This window comes from Salvelinus namaycush, chromosome 31, assembly GCF_016432855.1.
Source record: "Salvelinus namaycush isolate Seneca chromosome 31, SaNama_1.0, whole genome shotgun sequence".
Lineage (NCBI taxonomy): Eukaryota > Metazoa > Chordata > Actinopteri > Salmoniformes > Salmonidae > Salvelinus > Salvelinus namaycush.
The window spans coordinates 12,734,587-12,755,689 of NC_052337.1; the positions used below are offsets into that span (position 1 = coordinate 12,734,587).

The following is a 21,103-nucleotide window of genomic DNA, read 5'->3' on the forward strand; positions in this document are numbered from 1 at the left end:
GCATTGAATTAACGTGGCTGGCTAGGAAGACCACACCTGAGCGTTTTAAGTTTTAAATAAGGAAGAGCATGAACGTCTTTGTTGTTTTGGAACGTCTCTCTTGGCTGCCTGACAAATTGAACCCTATTCCCTACATAGTGCCCTGGTCAAAAGTATTGCACGATGTAAACAATAGGGTGCCATTGGGATGCTGCCTCTGTTGAATTATTCTCAGGAAGAGTCTAAGAGAGAATCTCCAGGGCTTTAATTTGATAGTGAATTAAAGCTATGTAAGTGTGTGTGTGTGTGTGTGTGTGTGTGTGTGTGTGTGTGTGTGTGTGTGTGTGTGTGTGTGTGTGTGTGTGTGTGTGTGTGTGTGTGTGTGTGTGTGTGTGTGTGTGTGTGTGTGTGTGTGTGTGTGCGCCGTGCGCGCGCGTGCGCGCGTGTGTGCATCGGTGGAGGCGGGTGTTTATTGTGTGAAAGTGTATGTGTGAAGAAGTGTATGTGTGAAGAAGTGTATGTCTGAAGAAGTGTATGTGTGAAGAAGTGTATGTGTGAAGAAGTGTATGTGTGAAGAAGTGTATGTCTGAAGAAGTGTATGTGTGAAGAAATGTATGTCTGAAGAAGTGTATGTGTGAAGAAGTGTATGTGTGAAGAAGTGTATGTGTGAAGAAGTGTATGTGTGAAGAAGTGTATGTGTGAAGAAGTGTATGTGAAGTCTGAGAACGGAACATGTGAACGACTGAGAAGCCCTCTTTTTTTTCTTTTTTTTCACCTTTATTTAACCAGGTAGAACAAGTTCTCATTTACAATTGCGACCTGGCCAAGATAAAGCAAAGCAGTTCGACACATACAACAACACAGAGTTACACATGGAGTAAAATAAACATACAGTCAATAATACAGTAGAAAAAATAAGTATATACAATGTGAGCAAATGAGGTGAGATAAGGGAGGTAAAGGCAAAAAAAAGGCCAGGTTCAGATTTTGCAGCTCTTTCAGAACATATGTGTGCTTTAGCACACACTGCCAACCCGAAACACACAGCCAGGGCAACTAAGGAGTGGCTCCGTCAGAAGCATCTCAAGGTCCTGGAGTGGCCTAGCCAGTCTCCAGACCTGAACCCAATAGAACATCTTTGGATGGAGCTGAAAGTCCGTATTGCCCAGCGACAGCCCCGAAACCTGAAGGATCTGGAGAAGGTATGTATGGAGGAGTGGGCCAAAATCCCTTCTGCAGTGTGTGCAAACCTGGTCAAGAACTACAGGAAACGTATGATCTCTGTAATTGCAAACAAAGGTTTCTGTACCAAATATTAAGTTCTGCTTTTCTGATGTATCAAATACTTATATCATTCAATAAAATGCAAATGAATTACTTAAAAATCATATAATGTGATTTTCTGGATTTTTGTTTTAGATTCCGTCTCTCACAGTTGAAGTTTACCTATGATAAAAATTACAGACCTCTACATGCTTTGTAAGTGGGAAAACCTGCAAAATCGGCAGTGTATCAAATACTTGTTCTCCCCAGTGTATATACACGGGACACGACAAGACGAGGACAAAGGACGTCTGACTGCTATGCCATCTTGGGACAAGAATGTGACAAGAACCCTAGAATGAGCTGATGCTCTGTGGAACTCAAAGAGTTGGTAGACCCACTTCGTGTTGAGTGAGACTAAACCCAAACTTAGCCGCTCCTCTACCCAGCCACAGACTGGCTGTGTCCCAAATGGCACCCTATTTCTTACATCAGGGGTTCCCAAACTTTTTTGGCCCACATCCTCATGTTGAAATCTTGAAATTCTCATGACCCCAACAATTATGTAATAAACAGCTAATGTTAGCTTTTTTATTTGGTGCTATGGCAGTCAATTGAAAGCATTAAAACAGTATTTCTGATTGTTTTCTAAACTCACCATCACATTCTTTTAATGTGGGGCTTTGACAGCCAATTGCAAATGAGTCTGACATAATGTCTCTAATCTCACCACCACTAAAGAGATGGGTGTGCTTAATGCATGTAGTGTCAGAACTTCTCAAAGTCAGGGGCGTTGTCGACAGTGCGCACCTCATCTCTGCTGTCCCATCCGACCTGGATCAATATTTGGTTTTAATGCTGACAAGGGCACTGACTGAAGCTTCACACAGATATGAGCTGGCGAAGGGTACCATCAGTTTTATGGTGCTTTCAAGAAACTGGGAACTCTGAAAAATACGAGGTCAAATTATGACGTCAGTGATCTTCAGGTCGGAAAGTCAGAGCTCTAGAAAGAGACCTGAGTTCCCGAGTTGGAAATCCGAGTTGGATGACAGTTCAAAACTATTTTTCCCAGTCTTAGCTCGATTATTTATGTGTTCCCCGTTGTCTTGAATGCACTGAAGTCGAAAGTTGCCGACTTCCCAGTTCAGAGTTCCCAGTTGTTTTGAACGTGGCATTAATGGTCAGAGGTCTAGTTATCTGTAGAATGTTTTTGTATTTCCCCTGCATGCTTGCATTCAGTTCGTTCAGTTTACCAAATATGTCTGTTACAAAAGTTCTTACACAGAAAGTCAACCAAGTCTGTTTTTTTACATCCATTGTGAAAGACAACAGTTCCTCTATCAATGTGAAATATCTCCCCCTCGATAACCACCAAGCCTGTGAAATAGAACATTGTCATGCTCTTATCCCATATCTCCACATAGTTTTGCCAACACACGTGCGCGCAGTGGATGTGGTTTAATGTAGTTTACAATCGAAGTTACCTGCTGCAGTATACACTGAGTGTACCAAACAGAACAGCCCCAATTTGTCTGGGCATGGACTCAACAAGGTATCGAAAGCATTCCACAGGGATGCTGGCCCATGTTGACTCCAATGCTTCTCAAAGTTGTGTCAAGTTGGCTGGATGTCCTGTGGGTGGTGGATCATTCTTGATACACACGGAAACTGTTGAGCGTGAAAAACTCATCAGCATTGCAGTTCTTGACACAAACCGGTGCGCCTACTACTGTACCCCGTTCAAAGGCACTTAAATATTTTGTCTTTCCCATGCACCCTGTCTCCTCCCCTTCATCTACACTGATTGAAGTGTATTTAACAAGTGACATCAATAAAGGATCACAACTTTGACCTCGATTCACCTGGTCAGTCTATGTCATGGAAATCAGGTGTTCTTATTGTTTTGTATACTCAGTGTATCCGAGTTCTATGCTCAGCTCTTTTGCTGCCAGTTGCTCTTGGTGTAACATACAATGTGTCAGAGGGAGACACGTTCATAACTAGAGTGCAGAGGCCTGCCCGCCGTCCTGCCATAGATGGAGCTCCATCTGTGCAAATGCCCACCATTCGATCCCATGGAATCTGTTTTTTGGCAATATAGTCACGCAGCACACTGTACATCCCCAGTTCCGTTTCATGCTCGGGAATCATGAGACAGAACATTATGTCCTCGTGAATAGCATCCCCCGACATGTATAGAGAACAAAAGTCAATGCATGGGCATCTCGGGCCTCACAGCTAACGTCCATTTGGAGAGCATAAGCTTGGGAGTTTTTGAGTCATTCATTCAGTTTCCTCATGATTGCTAGCATAGCATAAATTATTTGTTTAACAGTGTTATCTGACAAAGGTATTGATGTGCGTTTCTGTGCCTCTGCCTCCCCACACATTGTTTTCACCATCTCAAATTCATTGCAATAGTGTGGTTTCAGTCGAACGGTCAGGTGCAACCTTTTCCTATGCTCTAAGGGCACTCTCTGGTTGAATTTTATATTTGAAGAATTTCACCAGGGCTTGCTGTTTCAGCAGAGTTTTCTGTTTCACCAGGGTTGCTGTTTCACCAGGGTTTGTTGTCAAATTAGGCCTTGTAGTGAGCCCTTGTCAACCCTCTCTGTAAGACCATGCTGGGACGTACAGAACTACAGGATTAGTAATTCATTCAAATGAGACTGAGCCACGAGCAGTTAATTTTGGTGAGGTTTGGATAGGAAGATAACTGATTTTCTGATGAGGTGCGTCTGGGAAATGCCGTTGGCTCCTGCCAATATGTTTCGGCTCTCTTGTTTGCTATGGAATTGTTAAGCCACACATGTTTGACTTGGTAATGAGTGACAAGTTGTTGGCAGGACAGCACAAACAGATCTGGGACCAGGCTACCTTAACGCCCGTTGCTGCTTGAAATATAATCTAAGTACTGAACAGTTGATCTATTGCTCATTCGGGTTCTCTTATCTTGTTTCTGTATGTTTCAAGTTTCAGTTTCAAATTGTATTAGTCGTATGTACGGGATACACATGGTATACAGCATAAAACAAAATGCTTACTTACAAGTTATTTTATGTAATCAGAGCATTATGTCATATCTTTACTGTGACCTCAAACTATAGCAGCTTGTTCCCATTGCTTACAGTTCAGTAATGATATCGGATCCTTTAAATCTCAGCCCACAAGCTTAGTTTAAAGCTACAAAGCCTGGGGAAAAACAAGCTTTACTTTCATTCTTTCTCTTTCAAATCTGTTTTCATCCTAAGAAAACACCTGTATTCAGAGAATGTGTTTTGAACACCAAAGCTAGAGGCTGATATCTACTGAGCTGCAGACCCCCACTGTTAGTTTGTCTGAAACACCTCAGAGTGCCTGGAGTCCCCAGGTTGGGAGAGCGGGAGAAAGGGAGTGGAAGAGAGAGGGAGAGCGGGGGAGAGAGAGAGAGAGAGAGAGAGAGAGAGAGAGAGAGAGAGAGAGAGAGAGAGAGAGAGAGAGGGAGAGGGAGAGAGGGGTGTTCCTGTCAGGATGTTTGTTTTTGTCAGGAGGTGGGTTTCTGTCAGGAGGTGTGTCAGTCACTGCTGCATCTTTGATCAGCGGAGTGCACAGCTTTGGCCTGAAAGCACGATCAGTCTACACAGCAGGGAGAAACAAGAAACAGGAGGTGGCAAGGATGTGTGGAAGGAGGGATGGCAACCCTTTCCTCCTCTAGCGCTCTCTGCCTATCACTCTTTCTCCACCCTCACTCTCTCCCCCTCTCTCTCAACCTTAATTAGAGATAATTTAGACAGCCATGACACCCCTGAACTGAAACAGACTTACTGAGTCAGTCACCACACAGCCGGTTGTGTGTCTGGTGTCTCTGTGTGTTTGTCTGTATTGTGTCTGTACACAATACAGTGTAAACCCTCTGTGGGCTCCGCCTGCTGAGCTGGGTTGGGGTCAGTTGATGTCCTTCTCAGTCAGTCAGTTTCAGGAAATCTAATTGGCACACTAGATTAACTGGAGATTTGTCAATCACTGGATTTAACTTTTTTCTGAAAGATTGATTTAATTCAATCTTGAGCATTTGTATTTTGTATTTATTATGGATCACCATTAGCTGTTGCCAAGGCAGCAGCTGCTCTTCCTGGGGTCCGGCAAAATTATATAATTTTAAGTTATTAAAAAAAAGTTATACAATTTTAAAAATCTTACAATACATTCATAGCAGATTTCACAATACACTAAGTGTGTGCCCTCAAGCCCCTAATCCACTACCACATATCTACAACACAAAATCCATGTGTGTGTATAGCGCATATGTTATCATGTGTGTGTACAGTGGTTCGTCCTTCAAAGGTTTCAGCGTACTGCAGCACAGCTTGCGTGGTGCCGCACGGTTCTATGGCACGTTATTTAAGTGCCAACCACTGGTACCATTAATGCTAGTTAGTGCTAGTTTGACCACCAAAGGGCATTTTTGAGAAGCATTTGATAGCCTTCAATAGTGGCTGTACTAGAGAATTTAAAACCTTTTTTGGAACATGGAAACTGGTTTTAAGAAATTTTGCTTAATTCATTTGATTAATATTATGGTGATTCTATTCCAAGAAAAACGAAAAACCCTCTGGGTTTCCGTTAGGATGGAACGGAAAATATGGCACTGTACAACGTGAGGGTCGGGAGTAGGCTACAGTACTTGGCTATTTAGCTAAAGAATCCCCGTGTTTTGCGGGCATGCGGGAGACCGGGTTTCAATTTCCCGACTGGGAGGAAGGTGTAAGCTGTCCTTGTAAATAAGAATATATTCTTGGCTGACTTGCCTAGTTAAATAAAGGTTACATTAAGAGTATAACATTTCTACACCATAACTGTAGTCTAACCAATACCCAAACGGAGATTCAGTCAAAATAAAAATCTAATTTATTTATCAAGACCAGTCCTCATGCTTGTCTCAGAGCAGTGATAAACGGTGCTAAATCCTATTGCTTCTACCTTCAATATGATCTTTAAATACATAAGAGCAACACAACTTTTAACAGCACATTACTCAACACTAGTTAGACTCATGTTGCCTACAGTAGGCCCACTGTATATCGAAAAATATGATGTGACTTTCCGCCTGTAATTACATTTAGAGGATTGGAGGATTCTAAATTAAAACCAAAATCCGCCTCATGGGTCTCCCAGTAGCGGCCGGCACGAGTATCTGTAGTAACAGTATCTGTAGTAACGCATTTTGTATTGCGATGCGGTGACATAGACAGCTGCGCCACTGGGTAGGCCCCATCCACAAAGTATCAAAATACAAAGAGATGTCGGTAAAGGTATATTCAATCAATCAAATTAAAAAATATATAAAGCCCTTTTTACATCAGCCAATGTCACAAAGCGCTATATACAGAAACCCAGTCTAAAACCCCAAACAGCAGGCAATGCAGATGTAGAAGCACGGTGTCTAGGAAAAACTCCCTAGAATGGCAGGAACCTAGGAATAAACCTAGAGAGGAACCAGGCTCTCTCTGAGGGGTGGCCAATCCTCTTCTGGCTGTGCCGGGTGGAGATTATAACAGAACATGGCCAAGATGTTCAAACATTCATAGATGACCAGCAGGGTCAAATAATAATAATCCCAGTGGTTGTAGAGGGTGCAACAGGTCAGCACCTCAGGAGTAAATGTCAGTTGACTTTTCATAGCCGATCATTCAGAGTTAGAGACAGCAGGTGCGGTAGAAAGAGAGAGAGTCGAAAACAGCATGTCCGGGGAAAAGGTAGCACGTACGGTGAACAGGTCAGGGTTCCATAGCCGCAGGGAGTCATCAGGCCAGGTAGTCCTGAGGCATGGTCCTGGGGCTCAGGTCCTCCGAGAGAAGAGAAAGAGAGAGAGAAAGAGAGAGAGAATTAGAGGGAGCATACTTAAATTCACACAGGACACCGGATAAGACATGATAAATACTCCAGATATAACAGACTGACCCTAGCCGCCCGACACATAAATTATTGCAGCATAAATACTGGAGGCTGAGACAGGAGGGGTCGGGAGACACTGTGGCCCTGTCCAACTATACCCCCAGACAGGGCCAACCAGGCAAGATATAACCCCACCCACTTTGCCAAAGCACAGCCCCCTGCTAATAGCTCATAATGGGTTATTATAATACTGTACATGATGTCCAGTTTAGGATAACCAAAACATTTCTTTATTAAAGACTATCAGAAAGAATGTTGGTACTTACTTATTTTGATCCAAAGCTATGAATGAGTGAGTCACTCAGCTTTATGTAGGTGCCGGGATGTATGACTGTGCCATCAACTTGATAATATATAATAATATTTTGGAGGTTATTTCGTTATATTTGTTTTGTCTTTTTAGGTGGATTAAACTGAAATTGCAATCAATCACGGCCGGTTGTGATACAGCCAACCTAACTTAGAAATACATTTGACGATGGAATTCTCCCCCTACCCTCCTTCTAGGCAAGTCTATTGTCCAGCTACCTGCTAATAGCCATAATGGCGTTGTACAACGTGATGGTGTATGTTTGAAAGAGTATTTTCCAGTAGGCAACAATTTATTTACCTTCAATAGACAACTTTGTTACAATATTTCTGTAATTCAGTGATATTTATTCCCACAGTAATTCATTTTGGATCCATAACTAAATAAATATCTGCATTTTCATCATTATTTTATTAACTAAAGCATTAAGATGCCATTACTAGTTACATTGTTTTAGTTTGAACGTGCAGACTGGCACTAAAAACAGAGGGAACGTTTCCCTAGTTAGCTACATTATTAGTGCAATGGTCCGTCTTCTGTACTCGGCTCTGCGGCCCATCCTCTGCCCTCATGCCTTGAACCTTTCAGTGGATACAGCTGGAGAACTGCAAGGCGATCCCATTGTGCACCACTCGAGAGCCATGACCAATATGACCAATATATATTGTCCTGCTTACAACAGGGTTAATATATCTGTGAGAATATCCAAGGGACTTTTATATAATTCTAAATTAATAATAATAATTATAAATGCTTTGTTTAAAAAAATAGCAATATTTTGGAAATTATTTGTTTTAAAATAACGTAAAATGAGCGAGATAAAGGCCATTCTTGAACATGGGGTGAGACATTCTTACAAATTTGTAAATAAAGCCAGTTTTATTAAGAATTATTTATTTCTGTTTTTAGAGGGAGAGAAACCAAAAATCTACAGTCATCTCATGGGTCTCGCAGTCAAGGCCAGAACGGTATTGAACCAGCATCTGTAGCAGCACAGCTTGCACGGCTATGCAGTGTCTTAGACCATTGCGCCACTCAGGCACTTTACAATGTGACTGCTCGGGAGTGGACTACACTACTACAGTAAGAACAAAATAAAATAATAAAAACCTTAGTGTAACAACAGTTTTAGTAAGTAATAGTGAAGTCATGCACAATTATCAGTTTCTATTTCAAATAAAATAGAATAAAATGTTATTAGTCACATGCGCTGAATACAACAGGTGTAGACCTTACAGTGAAATGCTTACTGATGAGCCCCTAACCTACAGTGCGGTTTCAAAAAATGCGAATATGAATAAGAGATAAAAGTAACAAGTAATTGAAGTGGAGCAGTAAAAAAGAACAAAAAAATACAGGGGGGTGCCGGAAAAGAGTAAATGTGCGGCGGCACCGGTTAGTTCAGGTAGTATGTACATGTAGGTAGAGTTAATTAAAGTGCCTATGCATAGATGACAACAGAGAGTGGCAGTGGTGTAGGGGGGCAATGTGAATAGTCCGGGTAGCCATTTGACTAGATGTTCAGGAGTCTTATGGCTTGGGGGTAGAAGCTGTTTAGAAGCCTCTTGGACCTAGACTTGGCAGTCTGGTAACGCGTGCCCGTGTGGTAGCAGAGAGAACAGTCTATGACTAGGGTGGGCGGAGTCTTTGACAATTTTCAGGGCCTTCCTCTGACACCGCCTGGTATAGAGGTCCTGGATGGCAGGAAGCTTGGCCCCAGTGATGTACTGGGCCGTTCTACCCTCTATAGTGCCTTGCGGTCGGAGGCCGAGCAGTTGCCATACCAGACAGTGATGCAACCAGTCAGGATGCTCTCGATGGTGCAGCTGTAGAACCTTTTGAGGATCTGAGGACCCATGCCAAATCTTTTCAGTCTCCTGAGGGGGAATAGGTTTTGTCGTGCCCGCTTCACGACTGTCATGGTGTGCTTGGACCATGTTAGTTTGTTGGTGATGTGGACACCAAGGTACTTGAAGCTCTCAATCTGCTCCACTGCATCCCAATCGATGAGAATGGGGGCGTGCTCGGTCCTCTTTTTCCTCTAGTCATCTCCTTTGTCTTGATCACGTTGAGGGAGAGGTTGTTGTCCTGGCACCACACGGACAGGTCTCTGACCTCTTCCCTATATGCTGTTTCGTTGTTGTCATTGATCAGGCCTACCACTGTTGTGTCATCGGCAAATTTAAAGATGGTGTTGGTGTCAGGGAGTACAGGAGGGGACTGATTACGCACCCCTGAGGGGCCTCGGTGTTGAGGATCAGCGTGGCGGATGTGTTGTAACCTACCCTTACCACCTGGGGGCGGCCCGTCAGGCAGTCCAGGATCCAGTTGCAGAGGGAGGTGTTTAGTCCCAGGGTCCTTAGCTTATTGATGAGCTTAGAGGGCACTATGGTGTTGAACACTGAGCTGTAGTCAATGAATAGCATTCTCACATAGGTGTTCCTTCTGTCCAGTTGGGAAAGGGCAGTGTGGAGTGCAATAGAGACTGCATCATCTGTGGATCTGTTGGGGCGGTATGCAAATTGGAGTGGGTCTAGGGTTTCTGGGATGATGGTGTTGATGTGAGCCATGACCAGCCTTTCAAAGCACTTCATGGCTACAGACGTGAGTGCTACTGGTCGGTAGTCATTTAGGCAGGTTACCTTAGTGTTCTTGGGCATAGTCACTATGGTGGTCTGCTTAAAACATGTTGGTATTACAGACTCGATAAAAAAACATGAGCTGGCGCACACCCAGAATAATAGTTTGTGTGGAGGTGCTGACGAATAAACTATAAACTATCATAATAAAGAAAGTCGCACACTCCATGTGTAATCTCACAGCAATTTAATGGGTATTTACCAACGTTTCGTTATCACTGTGCATTCCTCAAGGTATTACAGACTCAGACAGGGAGAGGTTGAAAATGTCAGTGAGGACACTTGTTAGTTGGTCAGCGCATGCTCGCAGTATACGTCCTGGTAATTAGTCTGGCCCTGTGGCCTTGTGAATGTTGACCTGTCTAAAGGTCAAACTCTCCTCTGCTGCGGAGACCGTGATCACACAGTCTTCCGCTACAGCTGGTGCTCTCATGCATGTTTCAGTGTTATTTGCCTCGAAGCGAGCATAGAAGTAGTTTAGCTCGTCCAGTAGGCTTGTGTCACTGAGCAGCTCTCGGCTGTGCTTCCCTTTGCAGTCTGTAATGGTTTGCAGGCCCTGCCACATCCGACGAGTGTCAGAGCCGGTGTAGTACGATTCGATCTTAGTCCTGTATTGACGCTTTGTCTGTTTGATGGTTCGTCGGAGGGCATAGCGGGATTTCTTATAAGCTTCCGGCTAAGAGTCCCACTCCTTGAAAGCGGCAACTCTATCCTTTAGCTCAGTGCGGATGCTGCCTGTAATCCATGGTTTCTGGTTGGGGTATGTATTGCACTTATTGATGAAGCCAATGACAGATATGGTCTACTCCTCAATGCCATTTGAGGAATCCCGGCACATATTCCAGTCTGTGCTAGCAAAACAGTCCTGTAGCTTAGCATCTGCTTCATCTGACCACTTTTTTATTGATCTAGTCACTGGTGTTTCCTGCTTTAATTTTTGCTTGTAAGCAGGAATCAGGAAGATAGAATTATGCTCAGATTTGCAAAATGGAGGGTGAGGGAGAGCTTTGTATGCATCTCTGTGTGTGGAGTATAGGTGGTCCAGAGTTCTTTTCCCTCTGGTTGCACATTAACATGCTGATAGAAATTAGGTAAAACTGTTTGCCAGCATTAAAGTACCCGGCTACTAGAAGCGCCGCCTCTGGGTGAGTGTTTGCTCATGGCGGAATTCAGCTCATTCAATTCTATCTTGGTGCCAGCCTCTGACTGTGGTGGTATGTAAAACAGCTACAAATAATATAGATTAAAACTCTTTCGGTAGGTAATGTGGTCTGCATCTTATCATGAGAAACTCTACCTCATGCGAGCAATGGTTCGAGACTTCCTTAGGTATCGTGCACCAGCTGTTGTTTACAAAAATACATAGACCGCCGCCCCTTGTCTTACCAGACCCCGCTGTTCTATCCTGCTGGTACATCATATAACCAGCCAGCTTATTTTTGTTGATATTGTCGTCGTTCAGCCACGACTCTGTGAAGCATAAGATGTTACAGTTTTTAATGTCCCGTTGGTAGTTTAATCTTCCCAATAACTCGTCCGTTTTATTGTCCAAAGATTGCATGTTTGCGAGCAGAATTGTGGGGAGTAGGGGTTTATTCGATCGCCTCCTACTCCTCAGAAGGCAGCCCGCCCTCCGGCCTCTCTTTCTCCGCCTCCTCTTCACGCAGATCACTGGGGTCCGGGCCTGTTCCCGAGGGCGCCGTATATCCTCCGCATCGGGTTCGTCAGAGTTGTGAAAGAAGAAAAAGGATTCTGCTAGTCCGTGGTGAGTTATCGCAGTTTTGATGTCTTCGAAGTTATTTTCGGTCATAAGAGACGGTAGCGTTAACATTATGTACAAAATAGTTTTAAAAAATAAGTTACAATCAACGCAGATAAAATAAAAAAACGCAATCGGTTGGGGGCACGTAAAATGTCTGCTTTCTGCTCCAGCTCCATTTTAGGTTTATGTCGCCCATTCATTGTCAGTTAGAGACACAGTAGGACCCAAAAGCATAATCAGTGCTCTAACTCCCCCTTGCGCTGGTCTGGAGCAATTAAGTGGTGACGCAGGTTACCGTACTAAACCACAAATTACCTTTAAGTACCGCAGCATAATCGCAAAACTTTTAGTGGAGCAACCACTGTATGCATGTCTCTGTGCCTATGTTTGTGTTGCTTCACAGTCCCCGCTGTTCCAAAAGGTGTATTTTTATCTGGTTTTAAATCTGATTCTACTGCTTGCATCAGTTACCTGATGTAGAATCGAGTTCCATGTAGTGATGGATCTATGTAGTTCTGTGCGCCTCGCATAGTCTGTTCTGGACTTGGGGACTGTGAAGAGACCTCTGGTGGCAAGTCTTGTCGGGAATGCATGGGTGTCTGAGCTGCAACATGTCAATACCTCTCACAAATATAATTTGTGATGAAGTCAATCTCTCCTCCACTTTGAGCCAGAAGATATTGACATGCATATTTTTCATGTTTGCTCTCTGTACATCCAAGGGCCAGCCATGCTGCCCTGTTCTGAGCCAATTGCAATTTTCCTAAGCTTTGTGGCACCTGACCACACGACTGAACAGTAGTCCAGGTGCGACAAAACTAGAGCCTTGTTGATAGTGCTGTTAAGAAGGCAGAGCAGCGCTTTATTATGGACAGACCTCTCCCCATCTTAGCTACTGTTGTATCAATATGACCATGACAGTTTACAATCCAGGATTACTCCAAGCAGTTTAGTCACCTCAACTTGCTCAATTTCCACATTTATTACAATATTTAGTTGAGGTTTAGGGTATAGTGAATGGTTTATTCCAAATGCAATGCTTTTAGTTTTTTAAATATTTTGGACTAACTTATTCCTTGCCATCCATTCTGAAACTAACTGCAGCTCTCTGTTAAGTGTTGCAGTCATTTCAGTTGCTGTAGTAGCTGATGTGTAGTGTTGAGTCATCCGCAGACATGGACACACTTTGCTCAAAGTCAATTTATTAATGGCTGCATGCTTATTAGCAACTGGGATAAGCAATTTCATAAGTGTGTCTGTTTGCTGCACATTACACACCACGGACCAACAAATATTCTTTACATCAACAACATAGGAATCACAAAAAAATGTATTGTATGACCTCTTATACACTATATTAGGCCCAGCCTTTGGAACTTTGTTTTTCCTAAATATGGCTACTATATTGTGATCACTACATCTGATGGATTTGGATAGTGCTTTCAAGCACATTTCTAAAGCATTAGTAAAGATGTGATCAATACATGTTGATGATTTAATTTAAGTGCTCTTTGTAACTACCATGGTAGGTTGACTGATAACCTGAACCAGGTTGCAGGCACTGGTTACAGTTTTAAGCTTTTTCTTGAGTGGACAGCTTGATGAAAGCCAGTCAATATTTAAATCACCCAGAAAATATATACCTCTCTGTTGATATCACATACATTATCAATCATTTCACACATTATCCAGATACTGATTGTTAGCACTTGGTGGTCTATAGCAGCTTCCCATAAGAATGGGCTTTATGTGAGGCAGATGAATCTGCAGCCATATTACTTCAATAGTATTTAACATGAGCCTACAGCGCTGGAACCATTCATTTACTTCTCCAGACAAAGAGGGCTCCATTGGAAAACTCATCTGGGACTAACTTAGCAGTTTAGCTAGGTTAGCGGCTCTTTCAAGCAGACCTGTCAGTTAAGTGGTTTTCCGGGACAAGAAATAGCGGTCCTAGCTGTTAAAAGCTAACCGCGTTGAGGAATCCATGCAGAAACAAGTTCTGTATTCATGTCCAACAAAGATTGGTTATGTTTTAGTTAAAATAACAAACCGAGTGTTTCCAGTATACAGTGTTCAGCTGCGCACTCTGATGACGTAAGGACCATGAGCATTGAGTTGGAATGGAGTGAAATTGACACATAGCAAGCTGAAGAATGTATGGTTGAGACTGGATAACTCTTTCATATTTGTGTTTTCTTTCATGGGAGCTTCCAAATGCAGTGAATGGTAAATGTCCATTCAGACACACACACGCACACGCACACATACACACGCACACGCACACGCACACGCACACACACACACACACACACACACACACACACACACACACACACACACACTCTTGGGATCTGTTTTGTTGGCAACTTCATTCCTTTACCCTTAGCTCTGGGATCTTCAATTAGAGAATAAACAGGTCAAGAAAATCTTCAGAGACTTACAACTAGGGCCCAGAGCTTTCCCTGGTCAGATCACATGATCTCAACTCCTGGCCCTTGCGTAGACCGACCTCTCTAGTCCTCTCATCCTTAGCAGTATTCCATGTGTTTCTGTTACCACTCTCTCTGCGACTGTTCATTTCCTAAATCAGTTGTGACACGCTGTCATAGTATTCCACACTTAACGTGTGTGTGTGCGTGTGTGTGTGAATACCTGCATGCGTGTGTGTTGATCTGAGTGTGTACTTTAAGTGCTTGGTTTGTGAGGACACAGCTGCTGTCTTTAAAGTTATGTGACAGAGCATGGGTTAACGCATCCAGACCGAGCATCCTGCTCCACTGAGGGGACCTCTCACTTACTGTAGCAGGGTGACTTCTGGGAACTGACTGGCAGGTGGGGAAATTAAGTGTATTTTTGTTTTCGTGGAAGACGCACGGTGCAATACCATGCTGTTGAATGGCTTCGGTGGGGTTTTCTCTGAGGAACAAGGGGGTCTCTTTCCCTCAGGGAGGGGCTCTGATTGGTCACCTCTAACACCTCTCTTTCTCTCGTTCTCTCCTTCTCTTTCTCACTCCTTTTTCATTCATTCTCTCTCTCTCTCTCCATTTTTGTCTCTTCATCTCTCCCTCTCTTCCTCTCTTCTCCCCTTCTACCACTCTCTGTATCTCTCTTTCCTTCCCTCTCCCCATCCCTTTTTTCTCTCTGTCTCTCTCTCTTTCCTTCACTCTCTCTCTATCTCTGCAGGGCTGAAGCAGATTCATGCCTTGTCCATCCAGGGTAACTATGAGTTGAGGATTGACCTGGAGGACTTTGACAACAGTACAGCCTATGCCCAGTACGAGACCTTTGGAGTGGGCCTGTTCTCTGTGGACCCGGATGATGATGGATACCCACTGACAGTTGGAGATTACTCCGGAAACGCAGGTACATGGTTATATCTCACTGACCAGTTCCCGTTGGGGATCAATAAAGTATATATCTAAAAAACTTAACATTGATGTTTGATTCAAATCATAGATTAGGTCATTGTAGACCTAGACATCGATCAAAGGGTAAAGCACCCCAAACACAAACATTTAAGCCTCAGATTTACTCCTCAAATACTACAAGTATAACTCATAGCTCATATAACTATAGCTTCTACTGCAATGAAACTGACATTCAACTGACAACGTGCCTGTTGGACATTTGAATCCCACTGCAGCATACGAAGCCTCCCCCTGTATCCTTGTACCCTCTTAGTACCACAATAATTGTTATTATCATCCGCAATGACTGTTTTAGACACCTACCACTCTTCTGCCCCTCTCCCATACATACATACAAATACGCACACACACACACACACACACACACACACACACACACACACACACACACACACACACACACACACACACACACACACACACACACACACACACACACACACACACATATACACACACTTTCCTCTGATCTGAGATCTGTAGACAGGTAGTTATTGTGGCTAGAAGCTGCTGGATCTTAATGGTGTTCAGTGGAGCCGCCCATCCCCTTCCCTTTACCCAGACAAGGTGACACTGAGCGGGCTGCAAATGAGACTCTAAGTGCCCCTAGCCTGGTTCATCTCTCTCTCCCCTTATTTAGTTTCATCCGGTAACCATCATCATGCTGTCACGATGGGTTGAGGTTGTATGTTTTGATCTTTTTTCTCTGTTTTGCCATTTCTCCTATCGGAACTAATTGCACCATGGGTTACCGTGGAAACAGCAAATTGAGAGAGGGATGGGGGGGTTTGGTTGGAGGGGAGAAGGGAGTAGCAGTGGCCACACCCAGCCTGGGGATTTAAACGCTTAAGATGCCCAGACGAGCTGCTCGCGAACACCTCACCGCTGGAGAGGAGTGTTTTTATCCCCCTCTGGTCACAGACACAGCATGAAGCATTATAGAGAGGGAGATAGGGAGTGAGGGAAAGATTGAAAAACACACAGGGAGAGGTAGAGTGATATAAAAATCCACATCCAGGCACTCGTATCCTTTTGTTTATCAAAAGCCTGAAGAGTTGCTGTGAAACACCAATAACAAGTACATTATTCTCTGAAATCGTTTATTGTGTCGTACAGAATGCCATCACTCAACATCCCCATGTGCAGTGCTACTGACAGTAAGCCAACCACCCAAGTATGACATTCAGCTCAAAGCCGTAGCCTATACAGATGTAGGATCTTAATTTGATCACTCCTTTTTTCCTGAGAATTTTCCTTCACAACAGGAAATGCAAACTTGTAGTGTATTTACCTTTTTAACCTGTTAGGCGGGCTGTCCCGACATCGGTACACTTATGACAACATCCAGCTCTATTGCAGGGCGCGAAATTCAAAATCTATTTTTTTTAAATATTTAACTTTCACACATTAACAAGTCCAATACAGCATTTGAAAGATAAACATCTTGTTAATCCAGCCAACGTGTCCGATTTTTAAAATGTTTTACAGCAAAAACACCACGTATATTTATGTTAGTTCACCACCAAATACAAAAGAGGACAGACATTTTTCACAGCACAGGTAGCATGCACAAAGCCAACCTAACTAACCAAGATCCAACCAAACAAACCTAGAAACAACTTCCTCAGATGACAGTCCTATAACATGTTACACAATAAATCTATATTTTGTTCGAAAAATGTGCATATTTGAGCTATAAATCAGTTTTACATTGATGCTACCATCATAGCTACAGTCAGAAATAGCACGGGAGTAGCCAGAGTAAATACAGACACCAACGTCAACTACCTAATTACTCATCATAAAACATTTCAGAAAAATATATGGTGTATAGCAAAATGAAAGACAAAGATCTTGTGAATACAGACAATATTTCCGATTTTTTAAGTGTTTTACAGCGAAAACACAATATATCGTTATATTAGCTTACTGCAATGGCTAACACACAACAGCATTGATTCCAAGTAATCGGTAGCGATAGCACAGCTCGACAGATATATGAAATAGCATCCCAAATTGGGTCCTTATCTTTGTTGATCTTCCATCAGAATGTTGTAAAGGGGTCCATTGTCCAGAACCTTCTTTGTTTGGATCCAGAATGAACTATTTCCCTCTTGAATTAGCAAGCACACTGGCCGTGCGGCGCTAACCTCTCCTTCTTGAAAAAATTCTTCCAATGCATCACGTCTAAAGTCCCGAATAAATTTCAATAATATAATTAAACTATATTGAAAAAACATACTTTAGGATGATATTGTGACATGTATCAAGTAAAATCGAAGCCGGAGATTATATTCATCTATAACGACGGTTTTCCAGGAGGCAATTCAAGGTCCAACTTCGCGCCTTCGAGAAAAAAAATTATGGCGGACCTCTCACTCCAAGAGGCTGTATTCAATCCCAGAACGAGATATTCAAGTCCTTTCTGCTCTCACTTCCGCATGACACCCAGGGGAAGGCGTATGACGTGTTTCTATGGTCCCAAGTGACATGCCCTTTTATAGACAAGCTCTTGAAAAAAGACCTCGCATTTGGAAATCTCACTTCCGGATAGGAAATGGGCTGCAGAAAGAGTTCTGGTTCACTTAGAGAAATAATTCAAACGGTTTAAGAAACTAGAGAGTGTTTTCTATCCAATAGAAATGATAATATGCATATTGTACGAGCAAGAATTGAGTAGGAGGCCGTTTGAAATGGCCACCTCTTTCCAGGTTACTCAGTGCTGCCCCTTGCAGCCATAAGAAGTTAAAAAGGCTTCTAATGTTTGTAATTTCCACTTTGAAATTTCAAACTTGATTTGCCGCAACAAAAAATGCATCAACCCTTACAAAAAAATTTTAAAAAATTAATCCACATAATGATTCTCATTACCTGCTGCTACAGGATTATTTCCTGCTGTAGCAAACTGACAAAAATTAAGATCCTACATCTGTAGCTAACTGTGTCATGTACCTCTCTTTAGTTATAAGTTACAGTTGTGTGGTGATCGGATCGTTAGGGATGTGATATTAGCAGAAGGATAAAAAGGTCAGCGTAGAGCCCTTTGATAAATAAACAACATAGTGTTGTAACACTGCAATTTATGTAATGAGGACTGATCTTCTAGAAAGGACAGGAGGCATCTCTCTCTGATCTCACGTAATTTATGGAAATTATTGATTGTAAAATCCTGAGTCATTTATGGAAATGAATGGGAAAGCAGTGCTGCTCTCTGATGTCAGAGATCTCTGGACAAATACATTAGTTGAACTAGGAAGGACCAATCAAAGCACTGAGAAGTTGAAACCTATTTTATCAGCCCCTCTCAATTATCTTCTTTTTTGTCTTCCCATCTATGTTCATCCTTGTCCTTTGACTGTGTATGTGTGTGTGTGTGTGTGTGTGTGTGTGTGTGTGTGTGTGTGTGTGTGTGTGTGTGTGTGTGTGTGTGTGTGTGTGTGTGTGTGTGTGCATGTGTGCGTGTGTACGTGTGTGTGTACGTGTGCATGTATGTAAATATGGTTGTGTGTTTGTTTGTACATGAATGCAACATAAATATGTCCTTCACTCATCCAATCCACCCCCCACCCTTCACCACCAACCCGCTCCCCTTCACCATACAGGCGATGCTCTGCTCAAGCACAACGGGATGAAGTTCACCACCAAAGACAAGGACAACGACCACTCAGAGAACAACTGTGCCTCCTTCTACCACGGCGCCTGGTGGTACCGTAACTGCCACACGTCCAACCTGAACGGACAGTACCTCCGCGGGCAGCACACCTCCTATGCCGACGGCATCGAGTGGTCCACCTGGACCGGCTGGCAGTACTCCCTCAAGTTTTCTGAGATGAAGATACGACCCGCGCGCGACGAGAGCAAATGAGTATATGAGGCAATAACAGAGGAAAGGAGTTGAAAGTGTTCAGAGTAATAAAACCACACCCTCAGATACTGTTTACTGACTGACTAAAAGGATTGACATCTTTGATTGATTTACTACTATTCTCTACTGTTTCCTGTGGAGCCCTTGTCCCTCTCCACCACCTCCCAGCCCCGCCCAACTTCATGTGCCCCATCCCTACCCTTAGTCCCCTATCGCCTACTAGTTTTGTGCTGAGGCTTTTTGTGCCCCCCTCCCCCCACACACTTCCTTCCTAACAACCTCATGACCTCACTGGATCAGGAAATGAGTCTGATTCACTCTGTTCCTCACTCTTTCTATTAGTGCTTCATTTATATCTAGTTATTAGTCAAGTATCTGTCTATTCCTTCTGAGCCTTGATCTTGTCCTTGACCTGTCTCCTGTGTTTGTTGTGCCCTGTAACCAGTAGTCCTATTCCCACAGTCCTTTGCTGCGTTGCTGCCAGTCAGCGAAGCGTGGCGTTACCGTGTGACCTTAGAACAAGTGACTCATTCATGATATGTCAGAAACGGAGATGTGACATTACAGTTAGAACACACACACACACAGACACACACACACAAACTTACACACAAACATACACACACACACACACACACACACACACACACACACACACACACACACACACACACACACACACACACACACACACACACACACACACACACACACACACACACACACACACACACACACACACACACACACACACACACACCCCCTGCCCCCTGAAGCTACAATATGGCCACAGCAAAACTCTGTCACCTAAAGTGACCCGGCTGCATTGGCCTCCCAGCCAGAATGGCCCAACCCACAATACTGCTTACGTGTCCCTTTATTTCAGATAGATCCGGTAGGAGACACAACACAATGGAACAGCTGCACCGGTGTAGAGAGGGAACGGTTTAAATAAAAGGAGACAGAAGATTGAAAGAGAGGGGGAGAGAAAGGGAGAGAGAGAGAGAGAACAGATCAAACCGAGGGGTCGAAGGGAATGACTGAATGAAAAGGAGACTAAGAAAATGGGAATATACAGAGAAAAAGAAAGATGGAGGAGCGGTTATGGAGGGCTGAGGAAGAAGGGATGTGTAAACAAGAGGGAACCGATCTCAATCATCTGACTGAGGCTATTAGGGAGCATATTGGGCACTTAGTCTGATCACCAACCAAGTTACTACTTCTACAGTGCCCCAGATGGTAACGCTGCAGTGTGTGTTAGTTTCTGCGTGCATGCATGCAAGTGTGCTTGTCCTCTAATCACTCTCCCAATCGCCCTAAAAGTCCATTTCAGTGATCCATTTGAGCTCCCAGTCAGTCAGACAAACATCCTATGTAAAAATGATATGATGAAGGTTATCAAGTTCCCATTGGTAGTGGGTGAATGTAGGAGGCAGCAGAATGGAAAATAGGATAATACAGGGAAGAGAGTGGGGTGAAGTGACAAGGTGCCCCTGGTGGCCTACCACAGAAAGAACGAGAGGAAGAAATGTTATTTGACTGCTACCTTCCAGAGCCAGGAGTGTCATGACAGAGAGGGTAGTCTGTTATTCATCTGTTCATTTAGGAAGTAGAGCATGTTTTAACCTTTGCCACCATGACCACAAGGTTAAATAGTCCCCTACTCCCCTGAGCATTTAAATTCTACTCCTGTGCTTTCTCAATCAGCTGTATAGTCGATAGAAGCTGCTTCACACATGGACACACACACATACAAACACACACACACACAAACACACACACACACTGACACACAAACACACACTGACACACACACACACTGACACACACACACTGACACACACACACACACACTCTGATAACATAACGTAGCTACATACACATTCTGTTTTCATCTCATCCTTTATGTTCAATTTC

At 43.4% G+C, this 21,103-nt stretch overlaps 1 protein-coding gene across 1 annotated transcript in view; it reads left to right on the plus strand.

Annotated features, from left to right (window-relative positions):
• The window catches only part of LOC120026338 (fibrinogen C domain-containing protein 1-like), a 197,745-nt gene extending 178,483 nt beyond the window's left edge, over window positions 1-19,262 (plus strand). Inside the window, exons 6-7 of the mRNA XM_038971180.1 lie at window positions 15,077-15,256; window positions 18,924-19,262. Coding sequence (XP_038827108.1) covers window positions 15,077-15,256; window positions 18,924-19,186 — 443 coding nt within the window. The 3' untranslated portion in view covers window positions 19,187-19,262. The remainder of the gene's footprint in view (window positions 1-15,076; window positions 15,257-18,923) is intronic.
• Window positions 19,263-21,103: the final 1,841 nt, after the last annotated feature.